At 50.1% G+C, this 18,963-nt stretch overlaps 1 protein-coding gene and 1 non-coding gene across 3 annotated transcripts in view; both read left to right on the top strand.

Annotated features, from left to right (window-relative positions):
• trnai-aau (transfer RNA isoleucine (anticodon AAU)) lies at positions 1 to 74 on the top strand. The gene has a single exon. It is a non-coding gene; the product is annotated as a tRNA-Ile (tRNA).
• A 2,967-nt stretch (positions 75 to 3,041) lies between these two features.
• The window catches only part of LOC140362564 (FERM, ARHGEF and pleckstrin domain-containing protein 1-like), a 73,836-nt gene continuing 57,914 nt past the window's right edge, over positions 3,042 to 18,963 (top strand). For both annotated transcript variants that reach the window (XM_072448658.1, XM_072448650.1), the window contains exons 1-2: positions 3,042 to 3,233; positions 12,752 to 12,986. In XM_072448658.1, coding sequence (XP_072304759.1) covers positions 12,813 to 12,986 — 174 coding nt within the window. In that variant the 5' untranslated portion in view covers positions 3,042 to 3,233; positions 12,752 to 12,812. The remainder of the gene's footprint in view (positions 3,234 to 12,751; positions 12,987 to 18,963) is intronic.

Genomic DNA, 18,963 nt, shown 5'->3' on the forward strand with positions numbered 1-18,963 from the left:
GGCCGGTTAGCTCAGTTGGTTAGAGCGTGGTGCTAATAACGCCAAGGTCGCGGGTTCGATCCCCGTACTGGCCACTCAATCTTATTACTTTTTGCTCTTCTAATTTACCTACTTTGTGACAATATATAATCCTTGTTGTAATGATCATAATCAGATGGTGCTCATTTTCAAACATGAACAACCGCCAGATCCTGTTTCTTGCAGCAGCATCAAGAAGTCCAGCTCCGTCCTGGGCTGTCCTCTGGACTCGGTGCAGGAGGTGGGGGACAGAAGGGTCCTGGCTAAACTCACATCTATGCTGGACCATGAGTGTCGCCCCCTGCAGGACACTCTGTCCCCTGCAGGGCACTCTGCCATACTGTCATACCCATGTGCAATACTGTCATACCCATGTGCAATACTGACACTCATGTGCAATACTGTCATACACATGTGCAATACTGTCATACACATGTGCAATACTGTCATACCCTTGTGCAATACTGACACCCATGTGCAATACTGACACTCATGTGCAATACTGTCATACACATGTGCAATACTGTCATACACATGTGCAATACTGACACCCATGTGCAATACTGTCATACACATGTGCAATACTGTCATACCCTTGTGCAATACTGACACCCATGTGCAATACTGACACTCATGTGCAATACTGTCACATTCATGTGCATATAACTGATGATGGTAAAGTAAACACTAAGAGTGTTTACTTTACCATTATTATTAGTATTATTTGTCTTATGCCAGCTATTTTTAGGCCCGAGCGCCACAAGCTGGCGAGAGGCCTATTAATCTCGTAAGGCCGTGTGAAGCACGGTTGCGAAAGTGCGCACGTAGTGCGCACGAAATCGAGCGCGAAGCGCTCGTCCACTTCCAAACACTCATCAACGCACGCCTTCACTCACGCACGCCCCGTGCATACTAATTAGTTGTAGGAAAATGGAACATTACCGTTGTAAACGGGCGAAGCCCGTGCAAAAGTGTCGCACTAAACGAGCACTTTACATTGTCATCGTCATCCCCATGTAAAGCACTCATTTACGTTAAGTGTCTCACGAATACGTTCCCCATCTCTTGCATGTTCCGTGCATATAAACATGTAATGCAAAAATTGAACATTATTACTGTTTAGAGGGCCAAAAACACAAAGTGGGCGGAGCCCACTCAAAATTATCGAAAGTACCCGTCAGTGACCAGGGACCCACACCATGAGGTAGGAAAGCGCGAGCGCTTTCCGAAAATGTATAGTTTATGATATTTGAAAAATGGGAAACATTGTTTTCGCATCGGAATATTATTCTTTCTTTCTTCTTCTTCTTCTCGGGACCAACCCCCTTATTTTTCACCCAGTGACATTGACGAAAAGTCACAAAAATGTTCACACCTCTAAAAATCGTGCCTCTCTACATTCTGGCTATTTCCCTTTTCTAAAATAAAAAAAATTGGCGCGTCAGCGCTCCCAAATGTACCAAAAATGCATTGAGCGATAGGAAATGACCCCAAAAAAATCTGATCGTAGAATCATGAAATTTGGCGCAGAGGTAGATGGTGACAAGAGACGTAAAAAATATTATTACGGCAACGCCGTCCGCCCAACCAAATGTCGGCCATATTGCTTCAAAAATGGCTAAACATGACTTCGGAGTTTTTCCAAACGTCGTACTTTTACGAACTCCTCCCAGGGCGTTGGCCCTAAAAAGCTGAAATTTGGTGAAAATGCTACTGAGGAGTGGGACATCAAAAGTTATCCAAATTACATTGACCCTGTCACGGTCTCTGTGCGGCGAAGCCACAAACTGTAGCAAGAATTTCAGAAATCTCCCAAATTTAACATTTCTGCCGTTTGCGCAGATAAAGTCTGAATTGCGTCAAATTAGAATCAGTTGTTAAACTCTTTGCCCTAAACCTACTTGAAGTGAAATTAATTAATTTGGCGCCACAGCGCCCCCTACAGATTTTATATGGAGGTTAAATGTTTAGTTTTGCGAAATTATATGAAATTTGACACACAACTCAATTTTGGCCCCATCAAAAAAGTCAATGAAACCCATGTCATAATTGTTATGGCTTTGCTGTAGCGATGACCGAAACCTCCCATGTTATTCCAATGGGGAAATCGCCAGAACATGTTTACACTTTAGACTTTCACAAACTCCTCCCCCTCAGGGCGTCAGCCCTATTAACCTGAAATTTGGTGAGACTCATCTTCAGGACCATCAAAAGTGATCCACATTTTTATTCAAAGAGTCAGTGTTTGCCAAGAATTCAAAATAAAATTGCTTTTTGATGGTAAAACAAAGGGGAGAAGATGTGACAGCGTCACAGATTCAGCAGTAGGTGTAATAAAAGGACAATTGGGGCGCGTTAGCCACGCCCCCTCCTCTTGCGGCGTGGCGGCGGTGTGGCGAGGGCCGATCATTGCCGCTTGCGGATATATTTTTATCTTTATTTTTATTTCCTTCCCTTCATTCCCTAGTAAGATATGAGAGGACCTGTTTACAGTGTTTTTGTTTATAAGAGTTCTTCTATTAAGAGTGTTTTTTTAAACTTCCTATAAGTTATCTGTCCTTTTCCTCTGTATCTACTGCGTTGCAACACCAAAATTTCCCCATGTGTGGACAATAAAGGAATATCTTATCTTATCTCATTAACTCCGCGTCACGCAAAGGTCACGTGTGATGCGCTTTCACTAAATACAATTCGAAACCAGGAATTGTCCTTTTCTTCCACGTCATGTCAGTCCAGTCCATGGATCCAGTCCTGCTGATCCTGAATCCTCCTTCTAATAAATCCATGGTTTGAATGCGTGTTATTGTCCAATAACATGCATTTACATCTATAAAAGACCTCCCATTAGCATAAGTGATCATGATTTGAGAATGTAAGACTTTCAGACTTTAAGATGCAGGAGAAGTGAAGACTTTGGTGTTGTGATGTGCACTTGCGCCGGGCGGCCACGCGGTGTCGCTGTCGCCTCAGCCGCAGCGCCGCGGCTCACGTTGAACCGGAGCTTTTATTGTTCCAGTCGAAAGACCCGAAGCTCCATTTGTCTCAATGTCCCCGGCTCAGAAAGCTCGTCCCCGCCGACAGTGAGAGCTCCGTGTTCCGGGGACTTCCACCGACAACTGCAACTTGTCTCCAGGAAGCGCGCGGTGGATTTACGTCACGCGGTGGAAAACAGAACGTTTGCTCGGGACGATCTGTGGAGCAGAAAAGAATCACGGGTAAGAAAAGAACAGTCCGGGAGGAAGAGCCCCAGGAGCCTCGTGAGGGACCGAGGCTCGGGCTGGACACCACTGCACGCGTGTCTCTGCTCCACGGGTCTTCTGGACGTGTACGTGTCTTCTGAGTCTGCTGTGCGTGTCTTTTGTACGTGTAGTGTCTTCTGTACGTGTCTTCTGTATGTGTAGTGTCTTTTGTACGTGTAGGAGTGTCTTCTGTGCGTGTGTGTCTTCTGTGCGTGTGTGTCTTCTGTGTGTCTTCTGTGTGCGTGTGTCTTCTGTACGTGTCTTCTGTATGTGTAGTGTCTTTTGTACGTGTCTTCTGTACGTGTAGGAGTGTCTTCTGTGCGTGTGTGACTTCTGTGCGTGTGTGTCTTCTGTGTGTCTTCTGTGTGCGTGTGTCTTCTGTGCGTGTCTTCTGTGTGTGTGTGTGTGTGTCTTCTGTGCGTGTGTGTCTTCTGTGTCTTCTGTGTGTGTCTTCTGTGTGTGTCTTCTGTGTGTGTGTGTCTTCTGTGTGTCTGTGTCTTCTGTGTGTGTCTTCTGTGTGTGTGTGTCTTCTGTCTGTGTGTGTCTTCTGTGTGTGTCTTCTGTGTGTGTCTTCTGTGTGTCTTCTGTGTGTGTCTTCTGTGTGTCTGTGTCTTCTGTGTGTGTGTGTCTTCTGTGTGTCTTCTGTGTGTGTCTTCTGTGTGTCTGTGTCTTCTGTGTGTGTGTGTCTTCTGTGTGTGTGTGTCTTCTGTGTGTGTCTTCTGTGTGTCTTCTGTGTGTGTCTTCTGTGTGTCTGTGTCTTCTGTGTGTGTGTGTGTCTTCTGTGTGTGTGTGTCTTCTGTACGTGTCTTCTGTATGTGTAGTGTCTTTTGTACGTGTCTTCTGTACGTGTAGGAGTGTCTTCTGTGCGTGTGTGACTTCTGTGCGTGTGTGTCTTCTGTGTGTCTTCTGTGTGCGTGTGTCTTCTGTGCGTGTCTTCTGTGTGTGTGTGTGTGTCTTCTGTGCGTGTGTGTCTTCTGTGTCTTCTGTGTGTGTCTTCTGTGTGTGTGTGTCTTCTGTGTGTGTGTGTCTTCTGTGTGTCTGTGTCTTCTGTGTGTGTCTTCTGTGTGTGTGTGTCTTCTGTCTGTGTGTGTCTTCTGTGTGTGTCTTCTGTGTGTGTCTTCTGTGTGTCTTCTGTGTGTGTCTTCTGTGTGTGTCTTCTGTGTGTCTGTGTCTTCTGTGTGTGTGTGTCTTCTGTGTGTCTTCTGTGTGTGTCTTCTGTGTGTCTGTGTCTTCTGTGTGTGTGTGTCTTCTGTGTGTGTGTGTCTTCTGTGTGTGTCTTCTGTGTGTCTTCTGTGTGTGTCTTCTGTGTGTCTGTGTCTTCTGTGTGTGTGTGTGTGTCTTCTGTGTGTGTGTGTCTTCTGTGTGTCTGTGTCTTCTGTGTGTCTGTGTCTTCTGTGTGTCTTCTGTGTGTGTCTTCTGTGTGTCTTCTGTGTGTGTCTTCTGTGTGTGTCTTCTGTGTGTCTTCTGTGTGTGTCTTCTGTGTGTCTTCTGTGTGTGTCTTCTGTGTGTGTCTTCTGTGTGTGTCTTCTGTGTGTGTCTTCTGTGTGTGTCTTCTGTGTGTGTCTTCTGGTCCATGTGCAGAATAAACCTGCTCTGGTCAGTGGGTTAATCTTCTGACCCTCGTGTATTTACTACAATCACAATCTGATTTGTGCAGATCTAATGTTGAAATAAACTCTTTCATTATTTCACAATGTTTACACTTTTTACAAGTTCAATGTGGACAAAACGGACAAAACGGACGGAACTACGTGACAACGAGAAAGAGAAGGAGCGTTTAGATTGAAAGAGTTTTTTTTGTCTCTGACCACTGCTCTGTCCTGACCACTTCTCCTGTGCAGTTCTCCACACACACTGACCTGTTCCTCGTCCTGTTCTATAATGGACTTCTCGTTATTGTCAGATTGTCTCCTGAAGGTGGTCCTTTGGCCGGATGACACTGAGGCCTACAGGATGACACTGAGGCCTACAGGATGACTCTGAGGCCTACAGGATGACTCTGAGGCCTACAGGATGACTCTGAGGCCTACAGGACAGGATGACTCTGAGGCCTACAGGACAGGATGACTCTGAGGCCTACAGGACAGGATGACTCTGAGGCCTACAGGACAGGATGACACTGAGGCCTACAGGATGACTCTGAGGCCTACAGGATGACTCTGAGGCCTACAGGACAGGATGACACTGAGGCCTACAGGATGACTCTGAGGCCTACAGGATGACTCTGAGGCCTACAGGATGACTCTGAGGCCTACAGGACAGGATGACACTGAGGCCTACAGGATGACACTGAGGCCTACAGGACAGGATGACTCTGAGGCCTACAGGACAGGATGACACTGAGGCCTACAGGATGACACTGAGGCCTACAGGACAGGATGACACTGAGGCCTACAGGACAGGATGACACTGAGGCCTACAGGATGACACTGAGGCCTACAGGATGACACTGAGGCCTACAGGATGACACTGAGGCCTACAGGACAGGATGACACTGAGGCCTACAGGATGACACTGAGGCCTACAGGATGACACTGAGGCCTACAGGACAGGATGACACTGAGGCCTACAGGACAGCCTACAGGACAGGATGACACTGAGGCCTACAGGACAGGATGACACTGAGGCCTACAGGACAGGATGACACTGAGGCCTACAGGATGACTCTGAGGCCTACAGGATGACTCTGAGGCCTACAGGACAGGATGACTCTGAGGCCTACAGGACAGGATGACACTGAGGCCTACAGGACAGGATGACACTGAGGCCTACAGGACAGGATGACACTGAGGCCTACAGGATGACACTGAGGCCTACAGGATGACTCTGAGGCCTACAGGATGACTCTGAGGCCTACAGGATGACTCTGAGGCCTACAGGACAGGATGACTCTGAGGCCTACAGGACAGGATGACTCTGAGGCCTACAGGACAGGATGACACTGAGGCCTACAGGACAGGATGACACTGAGGCCTACAGGACAGGATGACACTGAGGCCTACAGGATGACACTGAGGCCTACAGGATGACTCTGAGGCCTACAGGACAGGATGACACTGAGGCCTACAGGATGACTCTGAGGCCTACAGGATGACTCTGAGGCCTACAGGATGACTCTGAGGCCTACAGGACAGGATGACACTGAGGCCTACAGGATGACACTGAGGCCTACAGGACAGGATGACTCTGAGGCCTACAGGACAGGATGACACTGAGGCCTACAGGATGACACTGAGGCCTACAGGACAGGATGACACTGAGGCCTGGCCTACAGGACAGGATGACACTGAGGCCTACAGGACAGGATGACACTGAGGCCTACAGGACAGGATGACTCTGAGGCCTACAGGACAGGATGACACTGAGGCCTACAGGACAGGATGACACTGAGGCCTACAGGACAGGATGACTCTGAGGCCTACAGGACAGGATGACACTGAGGCCTACAGGACAGGATGACACTGAGGCCTACAGGACAGGATGACACTGAGGCCTACAGGATGACTCTCCTGACCTACTCTCCAGGTCCTGACTTGACCTACTGTACTTGAAGCTGGTGGTTTATAGCAGCAGCGACACGAGGGTCATTCACCATCTGCCTCTGTGTGGTCAGGTGACATCAGGTCAGGTGACATCTGGTCAGGTGACATCAGGTCAGGTGACATCAGGTCAGGTGACATCAGGTCATTCATTGATCTCAAGGGGAACAAACATTGGGAGTGGCCCCTCCCCCATGTGCCATAAGGTCACCCCAGGCATGACCCCACCCACCCGGCTCTTGGGGACTGTTTGTCACCTCGATCCCAAATGGGGGCGGTAATGACGTCCCTGTTGGCCGTTCACGTTTACAGATGAATATGGCTCTCACACAATGGTGAGGCTCCTGCTGCGTCCCTCATGGGCCCCAGACCGGCTCCAGGGAGAGAAAGTGTCACCTCGATGAAGCGCACTCTGGGTCAAGTATTGATCTGACCGTCCACTGCGGCCGTTTGTGGAGCATCTCTGACCTCAGAGGGTCTTTGTCTGCGCCTCCCACATGTTTCTCCTGCTTTGTTCTCCTATCTCCATGTTGTGTCTGTGGACGGACTATGGGGACGGACTATGGGGACGGACTATGGGGACGGACTATGGGGACGGACTATGGGGACGGACTATGGGGACGGACTATGGGGGCGGACTATGGGGGCGGACTATGGGGGCGGACAATGGGGGCGGACAATGGGGGCGGACAATGGGGGCGGACTATGGGGGCGGACTATGGGGACGGACTATGGGGACGGACTATGGGGACGGACTATGGGGACGGACCATGGGGACGGACCATGAGGGCGGCCCCTCAGGGCTGTACGGCTGCAGGTGGGCCCCTGAGGGCGCTGCAGGTGGGCCCTTGAGGGCTGTACGGCTGCAGGTGGGCCCCTGAGGGTGCTGCAGGTGGGCCCCTGAGGGCTGTACGGCTGCAGGTGGGCCCCTGGGCCACTTTGCTGCATGTCCTTCTTTCTCTTATCCTCATTTCACCCCAGGTTGTTCTGTCCAGTGAGGCCTTTGGGCACACAACAAATCCCATCTGAGGGTTTAATATCTTGCCTGGCAAGATCTTGTCTCCATGGAGATGGACACATTCATGCTTCAGGCGTCCACAGTCCAGATGATGTCAAATATTGGTCCGCATACATGTCCCCCTCCACTTCCTGTACACGTCCCCCTCCACTTCCTGTACACGTCCCCCTCCACTTCCTGTACATGTCCCTCTCCACTTCCTGTACATGTCCCCCTCCACTTCCTGTACACGTCCCCCTCCACTTCCTGTACATGTCCCCCTCCACTTCCTGTACACGTCCCCCTCCACTTCCTGTACATGTCCCCCTCCACTTCTTGTACATGTCCCCCTCCACTTCCTGTACATGTCCCCCTACACTTCCTGTACATGTCCCCCTCCACTTCCTGTACATGTCCCCCTCCACTTCTTGTACATGTCCCCCTTCACTTCTTGTACATGTCCCCCTTCACTTCTTGTACATGTCCCCCTTCACTTCCTGTACACGTCCCCCTCCACTTCCTGTACACGTCCCCCTCCACTTCCTGTACACGTCCCCCTCCACTTCCTGTACACGTCCCCCTCCACTTCCTGTACATGTCCCCCTCCACTTCCTGTACATGTCCCCCTTCACCTTCACTTCTTGTACATGTCCCCCTTCACTTCTTGTACATGTCCCCCTTCACTTCTTGTACATGTCCCCCTTCACTTCTTGTACATGTCCCCCTTCACTTCTTGTACATGTCCCCCTTCACTTCTTGTACATGTCCCCCTTCACTTCTTGTACATGTCCCCCTTCACTTCCTGTACATGTCCCCCTTCACTTCCTGTTCAGGTCCTGCTCTCTAGTTTGAAAAGTGTCCAGTTGCCAGTGTTGAAACGGGATTGGCAGGTTTTGTGATGACTCCTCCCCCTGGCGCGGCGGCCCGCACGTGTGTCCGCGGCGCTGTCCCGTTCCCATGCCCCGGCCTCCTTTGGGAACGCTTCAACAGTCCGGCCCTTTGTTCCTCCGGGTCCAGAGCCGCTCTGTATTCCGCTCAGGATTCCGCTCAGCTTCTCGTCCTGGCTTCATTTGAACATGATGTAACTTTACTTTGTGCTCTTCTAAAGCCGCTGTCACAATCAGACTCCAGAGCCACATTTCATGTGTTCAGCATCAGACGATATTGAACAATCTTTTTTATTGTTAATATCTTATTATTCCTGATGACATATTTGGGAACAGAACTGTCCTGACGCTACGTTGAGTTCACACAGAAAGTGACTGTTACATGATCTAACTTTAAAGTTGATGTTCTTTTCTTCAAAACATGTTACAGCACACTTTCTATTCCAAAGCCACACTTGCAGCGTCGTGTCGTGTCGTGCAGTGTCGTGCAGTGTCGTGCAGTGTCGTGCAGTGTCGTGCAGTGTCGTGCAGTGCCGTGCAGTGCCGTGCAGTGTCGTGCAGTGTCGTGCAGTGCCGTGCCCTGCTGTGTCGTGCCGTGCAGTGTCGTGCCGTGCAGTGTTGTGTCGTGCCGTGTCGTGCAGTGCCGTGTCGTGCAGTGTTGTGTCGTGCCGTGTCGTGCAGTGCCGTGTCGTGCAGTGTTGTGTCGTGCCGTGTCGTGCAGTGCCGTGTCGTGCAGTGTTGTGTCGTGCCGTGTCGTGCAGTGCCGTGTCGTGCAGTGTTGTGTCGTGCAGTGTTGTGTCGTGCCGTGTCGTGCAGTGCCGTGTCGTGCAGTGTCGTGCCGTGCAGTGTTGTGTCGTGTTGTGTCGTGTTGTGCAGTTTCGTGTCGTGCGATTGGCGTCTACTTCTTTGTGCTCAGCTGCCTCTAACCTTTGACCCTTTGCACTCCTCTTCAAAACAAAGCGGCTCCAGTGACACACATGCGTTACTTCCGTGTGCGTGTGCTCCGCTGCTTCCCACAGATGTCATGTGTAACTGAAGCGTGTTGTTCCCGTGTGGAACTTACATATGTTTGTGTAGTTTCACTTTGGGAATAAGAGCGAGAGAGAAAAGTAACTATATTAGGGCGTGGTCTTTCTGTTTCCACAGGTTTGTGAAAAGGTCAGAGGTCAAGACAAAGAACTTAAATGTTGTGTCAGAAAATAAACTTAAACATACAGTAGACTCCAGGCAACCACAAATTATACATTAAAACCTAAAGATCTGTGAGGGCCTCTGGCCCCATCATTTAAAATAAACTATAAGTTTTGCTCACTGGTCTAAACAAGCCCCAAAATGTCACTTTTTAGCCATGAAAATAGACCAGAATGAAAACTGTGAGCAGGCTTGCAGCTCCACAAACCTGACTCGTACTTGGCCCTCCTCCTGACGTAACACGTATCAATCTCCATAGAGAATGTTCAGACCTTTGAGTTTGACTTTCCATTTCCTTGGATCCTGCAGGTGACGTCGCACCTCCAGAAAGTTACACACTGATGCTTTAAATTTGCAGATCATATAACTTATATGACCTTTATGATATTTTGTCTATAAACTGACTTAATGCCGCTCTTTGTACCTTTTCTCTAATTACACACCAAAAATCCTAGCGTACTTGATGTGAGCGTGCTCGCCTTTCCACAGATCTGACCTGTGACTTGGCCTGGTAGTGACACTGGCTTGTCTCCATGTACAGGGCAGTTTAATGCTCTACTGTGGAACATTCAAGGCAAAGCAAGTGCAGCTTTAAAGACACAGACTAGATCTGGGCCAATCGAGCCACGACCAGACGGGACGATGAGCTGTGCCCGCTTCACCCCCTGTCCCCTGTCCCCTGTCCCCTGTCTCTGTCTTTGAAACATTCCTGTGCCGTGATATCACAGGAGGTGGAGGAGAAGGTGGAGGAGGTGGAGGGGCTGTGAGTTTCTTTTGTGCCGTTTTGTACTGTATCATCTAATCTGCCTTCTTCAAGTCTGGGCGCGTTTGTGAAGCTCTGCGTTTGCAGTCATGCGCCTGTGTTGTTGGTTGCCGTGGCGACACACGTCTGGCTCGGCAGGCACAAATTAGCCTGTTTTGTCATTCTATAAATCCTGGTGTTATTTATGTGGTGCAAGAGCCAATGCTAAAAGTCCCCCAGGAAACCACCACCAGTCGCGTTCTTCAGTCGCGTTCTTCAGTCGCGTTCTTCAGTCGCGTTCTTCAGTCGCGTTCTTCAGTCGCGTTCTTCAGTCGCGTTCTTCAGTCGCGACTGAGTTCTTCAGTCGCGTTCTTCAGTCGCGACTGAGTTCTTCAGTCGCGTTCTTCAGTCGCGTTCTTCAGTCGCGTTCTTCAGTCGCGTTCTTCAGTCGCGTTCTTCAGTCGCGTTCTTCGGTCGCGTTCTTCAGTCGCGTTCTTCAGTCGCGTTCTTCAGTCGCGTTCTTCAGTCGCGACTGAGTTCTTCAGTCGCGTTCTTCAGTCGCGTTCTTCAGTCGCGTTCTTCAGTCGCGTTCTTCAGTCGCGTTCTTCAGTCGCGTTCTTCGGTCGCGTTCTTCAGTCGCGTTCTTCAGTCGCGTTCTTCAGTCGCGTTCTTCAGTCGCGTTCTTCAGTCGCGTTTTTCAGTCGCGTTCTTCAGTCGCGTTTTTCAGTCGCGACTGAGTTCTTCAGTCGCGTTTTTCAGTCGCGTTCTTCAGTCGCGACTGAGTTCTTCAGTCGCGACTGAAGAACTCAGTCGCGTTCTTCAGTCGCGTTCTTCAGTCGCGTTCTTCAGTCGCGTTCTTCAGTCGCGTTCTTCAGTCGCGTTCTTCAGTCGCGTTCTTCAGTCGCGTTCTTCAGTCGCGTTCTTCAGTCGCGTTCTTCAGTCGCGTTCTTCAGTCGCGACTGAGTTCTTCAGTCGCGTTCTTCAGTCGCGTTCTTCAGTCGCGTTCTTCAGTCGCGTTCTTCAGTCGCGTTTTTCAGTCGCGTTCTTCAGTCGCGACTGAGTTCTTCAGTCGCGACTGAGTTCTTCAGTCGCGACTGAGTTCTTCAGTCGCGTTCTTCAGTTGCGTTCTTCAGTCGCGTTCTTCAGTCGCGACTGAGTTCTTCAGTCGCGTTCTTCAGTCGCGTTCTTCAGTCGCGTTCTTCAGTCGCGACTGAGTTCTTCAGTCGCGACTGAGTTCTTCAGTCGCGTTCTTCAGTCGCGTTCTTCAGTCGCGTTCTTCAGTCGCGTTCTTCAGTCGCGTTCTTCAGTCGCGTTCTTCAGTCGCGACTGAGTTCTTCAGTCGCGTTCTTCAGTCGCGTTCTTCAGTCGCGTTCTTCAGTCGCGTTCTTCAGTCGCGTTCTTCAGTCGCGTTCTTCAGTCGCGTTTTTCAGTCGCGTTTTTCAGTCGCGTTTTTCAGTCGCGTTCTTCAGTCGCGTTCTTCAGTCGCGTTCTTCAGTCGCGTTCTTCAGTCGCGACTGAGTTCTTCAGTCGCGTTCTTCAGTCGCGTTCTTCAGTCGCGTTCTTCAGTCGCGTTCTTCAGTCGCGTTCTTCAGTCGCGTTTTTCAGTCGCGTTTTTCAGTCGCGTTCTTCAGTCGCGACTGAGTTCTTCAGTCGCGACTGAGTTCTTCAGTCGCGTTCTTCAGTCGCGTTCTTCAGTCGCGTTCTTCAGTCGCGTTCTTCAGTCGCGTTCTTCAGTCGCGTTCTTCAGTCCTGGTCGTGTTCTTCAGTCGCGTTCTTCAGTCCTGGTCGTGTTCTTCAGTCGCGTTCTTCAGTCCTGGTCGTGTTCTTCAGTCGTGTTCTTCAGTCGCGTTCTTCAGTCGCGTTCTTCATGTTCTAGTGGAGTCACCATCACAGACCAGTGTTTCCTCTTTTCCCTCACAGATATTTGGATTTACTTATGACTTTGAAATGTATTTTAAAAACTCTTCATAAACGACTCATTTCTCATGTGCAGAAGTGATTTACAAGTGAAGTGTGTTCTACCAAAGCAAAACTTCAAAAGCCACAAATCACAGACTAGAACGCTCAAACTGCAGCCGTGCATTATAGTGAGCCACGCCATTTCAAAACACTGACTTTGTCCTGTCCTCCTTCTGTAGACGTGAGCTGAAGTCCCCGACGCCGTCCCGTCCCCGACGCCGTCCCGTGTCTGCCGCGGCCATGGTCGAGCCGGTCGAGCGTCCCTCCACAGCGGGACAGAGGCTGAGCGCTCCGGAGAGCTTTGGGGTGTCCACTCTGGAGCCGGGCCTACGTCCTCCTGCCCAGGCCCCGGGACGTCCAGTGTCCATCCGGGTGCAGATGCTGGACGACACACAGGAAGTCTTCCAAATATCGGTACGTCCACGTGACATTCTGTTCTGTAGACCATAAAAGGCAGATGTTTTCAGCCGGTTTATGCTTGTTCTCTCCTTCATCGCTGTTGAACTAAATCTGTCCTAAAGCTGCTTCATGTGTGAGTTAAAAGTGTCCATCTCGACGCAGAAGACTCATCTTTCACCACATTCTCACAGGATGAATCCAAATGACTCAAAGGTTCAGAACTTCCCTTTGAAAGTCTTGTTGTTGTTGTTGTTGTTGTTGTTGTTTTATGGCGGTTGGCATCCGAGTGTTGCATTACCGCCAGACTTTATTCCTCAGACGTTTCGTAGTCCTCCTTGGTCTCGACATAAACACCATGAACACATTCTATAGCTTTAAAGTTTGAACGCTTCATAAACGTCCCTGTGTTTAACTTTGGAAGTGTCAGTGCAAATGAAAGAAACGTTTTTTATAATGTTCGGTTTTGAGGTCTTGGACAAGCTCTGTCCTTGTCCAGTTACACGCAACGAGGAAGTCCAAGTCCTGACAAGAACGTGTCGTCCTCCTGACACTAGGTGGCGATATGTGTCGTTTCATCCCCCCCCATTCCGGTCGACCTTTTGCGTCTCATAAACAACTGTCATGAGCATTTTCAACAAGATGGATAGTTTTGTTCCTCTCGTATGTGAAGTCTGCGTTAGTTATTGTGCAGATAAAGTGCTGCTGAGCCCGGTGTGTTCTTCCTTCTGTGGTTTTGTTCCGGGGTCATAGGTCACACAGAGCTACAGTCTGAAACCACACGCAGAGCTACAGTCTGAAACCACACACAGAGCTACAGTCTGAAACCACACGCAGAGCTACAGTCTGAAACCACACGCAGAGCTACAGTCTGACACCACACAGAGCTACAGTCTGAAACCACACAGAGCTACAGTCTGAAACCACACGCAGAGCTACAGTCTGACACCACACAGAGCTACAGTCTGAAACCACACACAGAGCTACAGTCTGAAACCACACACAGAGCTACAGTCTGAAACCACACGCAGAGCTACAGTCTGAAACCACACACAGAGCTACAGTCTGAAACCACACACAGAGCTACAGTCTGAAACCACACGCAGAGCTACAGTCTGAAACCACACGCAGAGCTACAGTCTGAAACCACACACAGAGCTACAGTCTGAAACCACACGCAGAGCTACAGTCTGAAACCACACGCAGAGCTACAGTCTGAAACCACACACAGAGCTACAGTCTGAAACCACACACAGAGCTACAGTCTGACACCACACGCAGAGCTACAGTCTGAAACCACACGCAGAGCTACAGTCTGAAACCACACGCAGAGCTACAGTCTGAAACCACACACAGAGCTGCAGTCTGAAACCACACACAGAGCTACAGTCTGACACCACACAGAGCTACAGTCTGACACCACACAGAGCTACAGTCTGAAACCACACACAGAGCTACAGTCTGAAACCACACGCAGAGCTACAGTCTGAAACCACACGCAGAGCTACAGTCTGAAACCACACACAGAGCTACAGTCTGAAACCACACACAGAGCTACAGTCTGACACCACACAGAGCTACAGTCTGAAACCACACACAGAGCTACAGTCTGAAACCACACACAGAGCTACAGTCTGAAACCACACACAGAGCTACAGTCTGAAACCACACACAGAGCTACAGTCTGACACCACACGCAGAGCTACAGTCTGACACCACACGCAGAGCTACAGTCTGAAACCACACGCAGAGCTACAGTCTGAAACCACACGCAGAGCTACAGTCTGAAACCACACGCAGAGCTACAGTCTGAAACCACACACAGAGCTACAGTCTGACACCACACACAGAGCTACAGTCTGAAACCACACACAGAGCTACAGTCTGAAACCACACACAGAGCTACAGTCTGAAACCACACGCAGAGCTACAGTCTGAAACCACACACAGAGCTACAGTCTGACACCACACAGAGCTACAGTCTGACACCACACAGAGCTACAGTCTGAAACCACACACAGAGCTACAGTCTGAAACCACACGCAGAGCTACAGTCTGAAACCACACGCAGAGCTACAGTCTGAAACCACACGCAGAGCTACAGTCTGAAACCACACGCAGAGCTACAGTCTGAAACCACACACAGAGCTGCAGTCTGAAACCACACACAGAGCTACAGTCTGACACCACACGCAGAGCTACAGTCTGAAACCACACGCAGAGCTACAGTCTGAAACCACACGCAGAGCTACAGTCTGAAACCACACACAGAGCTGCAGTCTGAAACCACACACAGAGCTACAGTCTGACACCACACAGAGCTACAGTCTGACACCACACAGAGCTACAGTCTGAAACCACACACAGAGCTACAGTCTGAAACCACACGCAGAGCTACAGTCTGAAACCACACGCAGAGCTACAGTCTGAAACCACACGCAGAGCTACAGTCTGAAACCACACACAGAGCTACAGTCTGACACCACACAGAGCTACAGTCTGAAACCACACACAGAGCTACAGTCTGAAACCACACACAGAGCTACAGTCTGAAACCACACACAGAGCTACAGTCTGAAACCACACACAGAGCTACAGTCTGACACCACACGCAGAGCTACAGTCTGACACCACACGCAGAGCTACAGTCTGAAACCACACGCAGAGCTACAGTCTGAAACCACACGCAGAGCTACAGTCTGAAACCACACGCAGAGCTACAGTCTGAAACCACACACAGAGCTACAGTCTGACACCACACACAGAGCTACAGTCTGAAACCACACACAGAGCTACAGTCTGAAACCACACACAGAGCTACAGTCTGAAACCACACGCAGAGCTACAGTCTGAAACCACACACAGAGCTACAGTCTGACACCACACAGAGCTACAGTCTGACACCACACAGAGCTACAGTCTGAAACCACACACAGAGCTACAGTCTGAAACCACACGCAGAGCTACAGTCTGAAACCACACGCAGAGCTACAGTCTGAAACCACACACAGAGCTGCAGTCTGAAACCACACACAGAGCTACAGTCTGACACCACACAGAGCTACAGTCTGACACCACACAGAGCTACAGTCTGAAACCACACACAGAGCTACAGTCTGAAACCACACGCAGAGCTACAGTCTGAAACCACACGCAGAGCTACAGTCTGAAACCACACGCAGAGCTACAGTCTGAAACCACACACAGAGCTACAGTCTGACACCACACAGAGCTACAGTCTGAAACCACACACAGAGCTACAGTCTGAAACCACACACAGAGCTACAGTCTGAAACCACACACAGAGCTACAGTCTGAAACCACACACAGAGCTTCAGTCTGACACCACACGCAGAGCTACAGTCTGAAACCACACGCAGAGCTACAGTCTGAAACCACACGCAGAGCTACAGTCTGAAACCACACGCAGAGCTACAGTCTGAAACCACACACAGAGCTACAGTCTGACACCACACACAGAGCTACAGTCTGAAACCACACACAGAGCTACAGTCTGAAACCACACACAGAGCTACAGTCTGACACCACACAGAGCTACAGTCTGAAACCACACACAGAGCTACAGTCTGAAACCACACGCAGAGCTACAGTCTGAAACCACACGCAGAGCTACAGTCTGAAACCACACGCAGAGCTACAGTCTGGCACCTCTTTAAACCGCTCGTGCTCGTCCAATGCAAATGTGTGAGAAATGTGCTGTTATTCAAATGGAGTTTTGCCTGAGGTCGGGCCTGAGGTCGGGCCTGAGGTCGGGCCTGAGGTCGGGCCTGAGGTCGGGCCTGGGGTCGGGCCTGGGGTCGGGCCTGGGGTCGGGCCTGAGGTCGGGCCTGGGGTCGGGCCTGGGGTCGGGCCTGGGGTCGGGCCTGAGGTCGGGCCTGAGGTCGGGCCTGGGGTCGGGCCTGGGGTCGGGCCTGGGGTCGGGCCTGGGGTCGGGCCTGGGGTCGGGCCTGGGGTCGGGCCTGGGGTCGGGCCTGGGGTCGGGCCTGGGGTCGGGCCTGGGGTCGGCTGTAGGAGCTTTTGTTTGAGAAATGATTTGTGTTTTTGGTTGTGAACTGTTGAGATTGTATGAGGCTAATGTTTCAGCTACAGCGACCTTAGAAGGTTCTGACTAAAAGTATTTTTCCCCTTGAAGTTGACAATATTTGTTTTGCATTTGGCCTGAAAAGTACCCTAATAATGGGACTGATGAGTGAACGCTTTGAAGCCTCGTAGCGAGACTAAACGAGGGCCCTTGAGCATGAGCTTATCTTCACTTCCTGGATACGAGCGGAGCACGCAGATCATCTCACCCCCTGCACAGGCCACACCCACATGAAGTATGGTCGTCCTCCACGGGAATGAAACGTTTGTATTTCAGTCATGGACGATGCACCGTGGTCGTTATGTGATTGCTTGGCCTGGAATGTTCCGCAGTATGGCATTGGACGTACGGCATCTCCACGGAGACAAAGCAGGAAGCCAAGTTATGATTAAGTAATGTCAGATCTGTGGAGAGGCAAGCGCTTTTTAAGGTATTCGTTTGCCTCAAATACCTCAGAGGTTGAAGAAATACCAGCTGGTTAATGCCGTACTGCGGAACATTCCGGGCAAAGCGAAGAGCATAATGCACCTTTTCAAATATTCACCAAAGCGCTCATCAGGCTCCTGTGGCGTCTGTTCATGGCTCTGATGATTTGTTGAATGTCTTCCCTGCTCTTCTCCCCCATAATAACAATGTTCAGTGAAGTCTCCTACGATAGCGACATATTTGACTCCAGAGCTGCTGTATTGTCTGTCCACCTGATCATGAGAGTGAAGAGGCTGAAACATCTCGAGCTGCCAGTTTGATTATGAGAGTGAAGAGGCTGAAACATCTCGAGCTGCCAGTTTGATTATGAGAGTGAAGAGGCTGAAACATCTCGAGCTGCCAGTTTGATTATGAGAGTGAAGAGGCTGAAACATCTCGAGCTGCCAGTTTGATTATGAGAGTGAAGAGGCTGAAACATCTCGAGCTGCCAGTTTGATTATGAGAGTGAAGAGGCTGAAACATCTCGAGCTGCCAGTTTGATCATGAGAGTGAAGAGGCTGAAACGTCTCGAGCTGCCAGTTTGATTATGAGAGTGAAGAGGCTGAAACATCTCGAGCTGCCAGTTTGATTATGAGAGTGAAGAGGCTGAAACATCTCGAGCTGCCAGTTTGATTATGAGAGTGAAGAGGCTGAAACGTCTCGAGCTGCCAGTTTGATCATGAGAGTGAAGAGGCTGAAACGTCTCGAGCTGCCAGTTTGATCATGAGAGTGAAGAGGCTGAAACGTCTCGAGGTGCCAGTTTGATCATGAGAGTGAAGAGGCTGAAACGTCTCGAGCTGCCAGTTTGATCATGAGAGTGAAGATGCTGAAACGTCTCGAGCTGTCAGTTTGATCATGAGAGTGAAGAGGCTGAAACGTCTCGAGCTGCCAGTTTGATCATGAGAGTGAAGAGGCTGAAACGTCTCGAGCTGCCAGTTTGATCATGAGAGTGAAGAGGCTGAAACGTCTCGAGCTGCCAGTTTGATCATGAGAGAAGAGACTGAAACGTCTCGAGCTGCCAGTTTGATCATGAGAGTGAAGAGGCTGAAACATCTCGAGCTGCCAGTTTGATCATGAGAGTGAAGAGGCTGAAACGTCTCGAGCTGCCAGTTTGATCATGAGAGTGAAGAGGCTGAAACGTCTCGAGCTGCCAGTTTGATCATGAGAGTGAAGAGGCTGAAACGTCTCGAGCTGCCAGTTTGATCATGAGAGTGAAGAGGCTGAAACGTCTCGAGCTGCCAGTTTGATCATGAGAGTGAAGAGGCTGAAACGTTTCGAGCTGCCAGTTTGATCATGAGAGTGAAGAGGCTGAAACGTCTCGAGCTGCCAGTTTGATCATGAGAGTGAAGAGGCAGAAACGTCTCGAGCTGCCAGTTTGATCATGAGAGTGAAGAGGCTGAAACGTCTCGAGCTGCCAGTTTGATCATG

This window comes from Eucyclogobius newberryi, unplaced genomic scaffold (assembly GCF_026437365.1).
Source record: "Eucyclogobius newberryi isolate DKJ021-1_F unplaced genomic scaffold, fEucNew1.0.hap1 SCAF_1, whole genome shotgun sequence".
Lineage (NCBI taxonomy): Eukaryota > Metazoa > Chordata > Actinopteri > Gobiiformes > Gobiidae > Eucyclogobius > Eucyclogobius newberryi.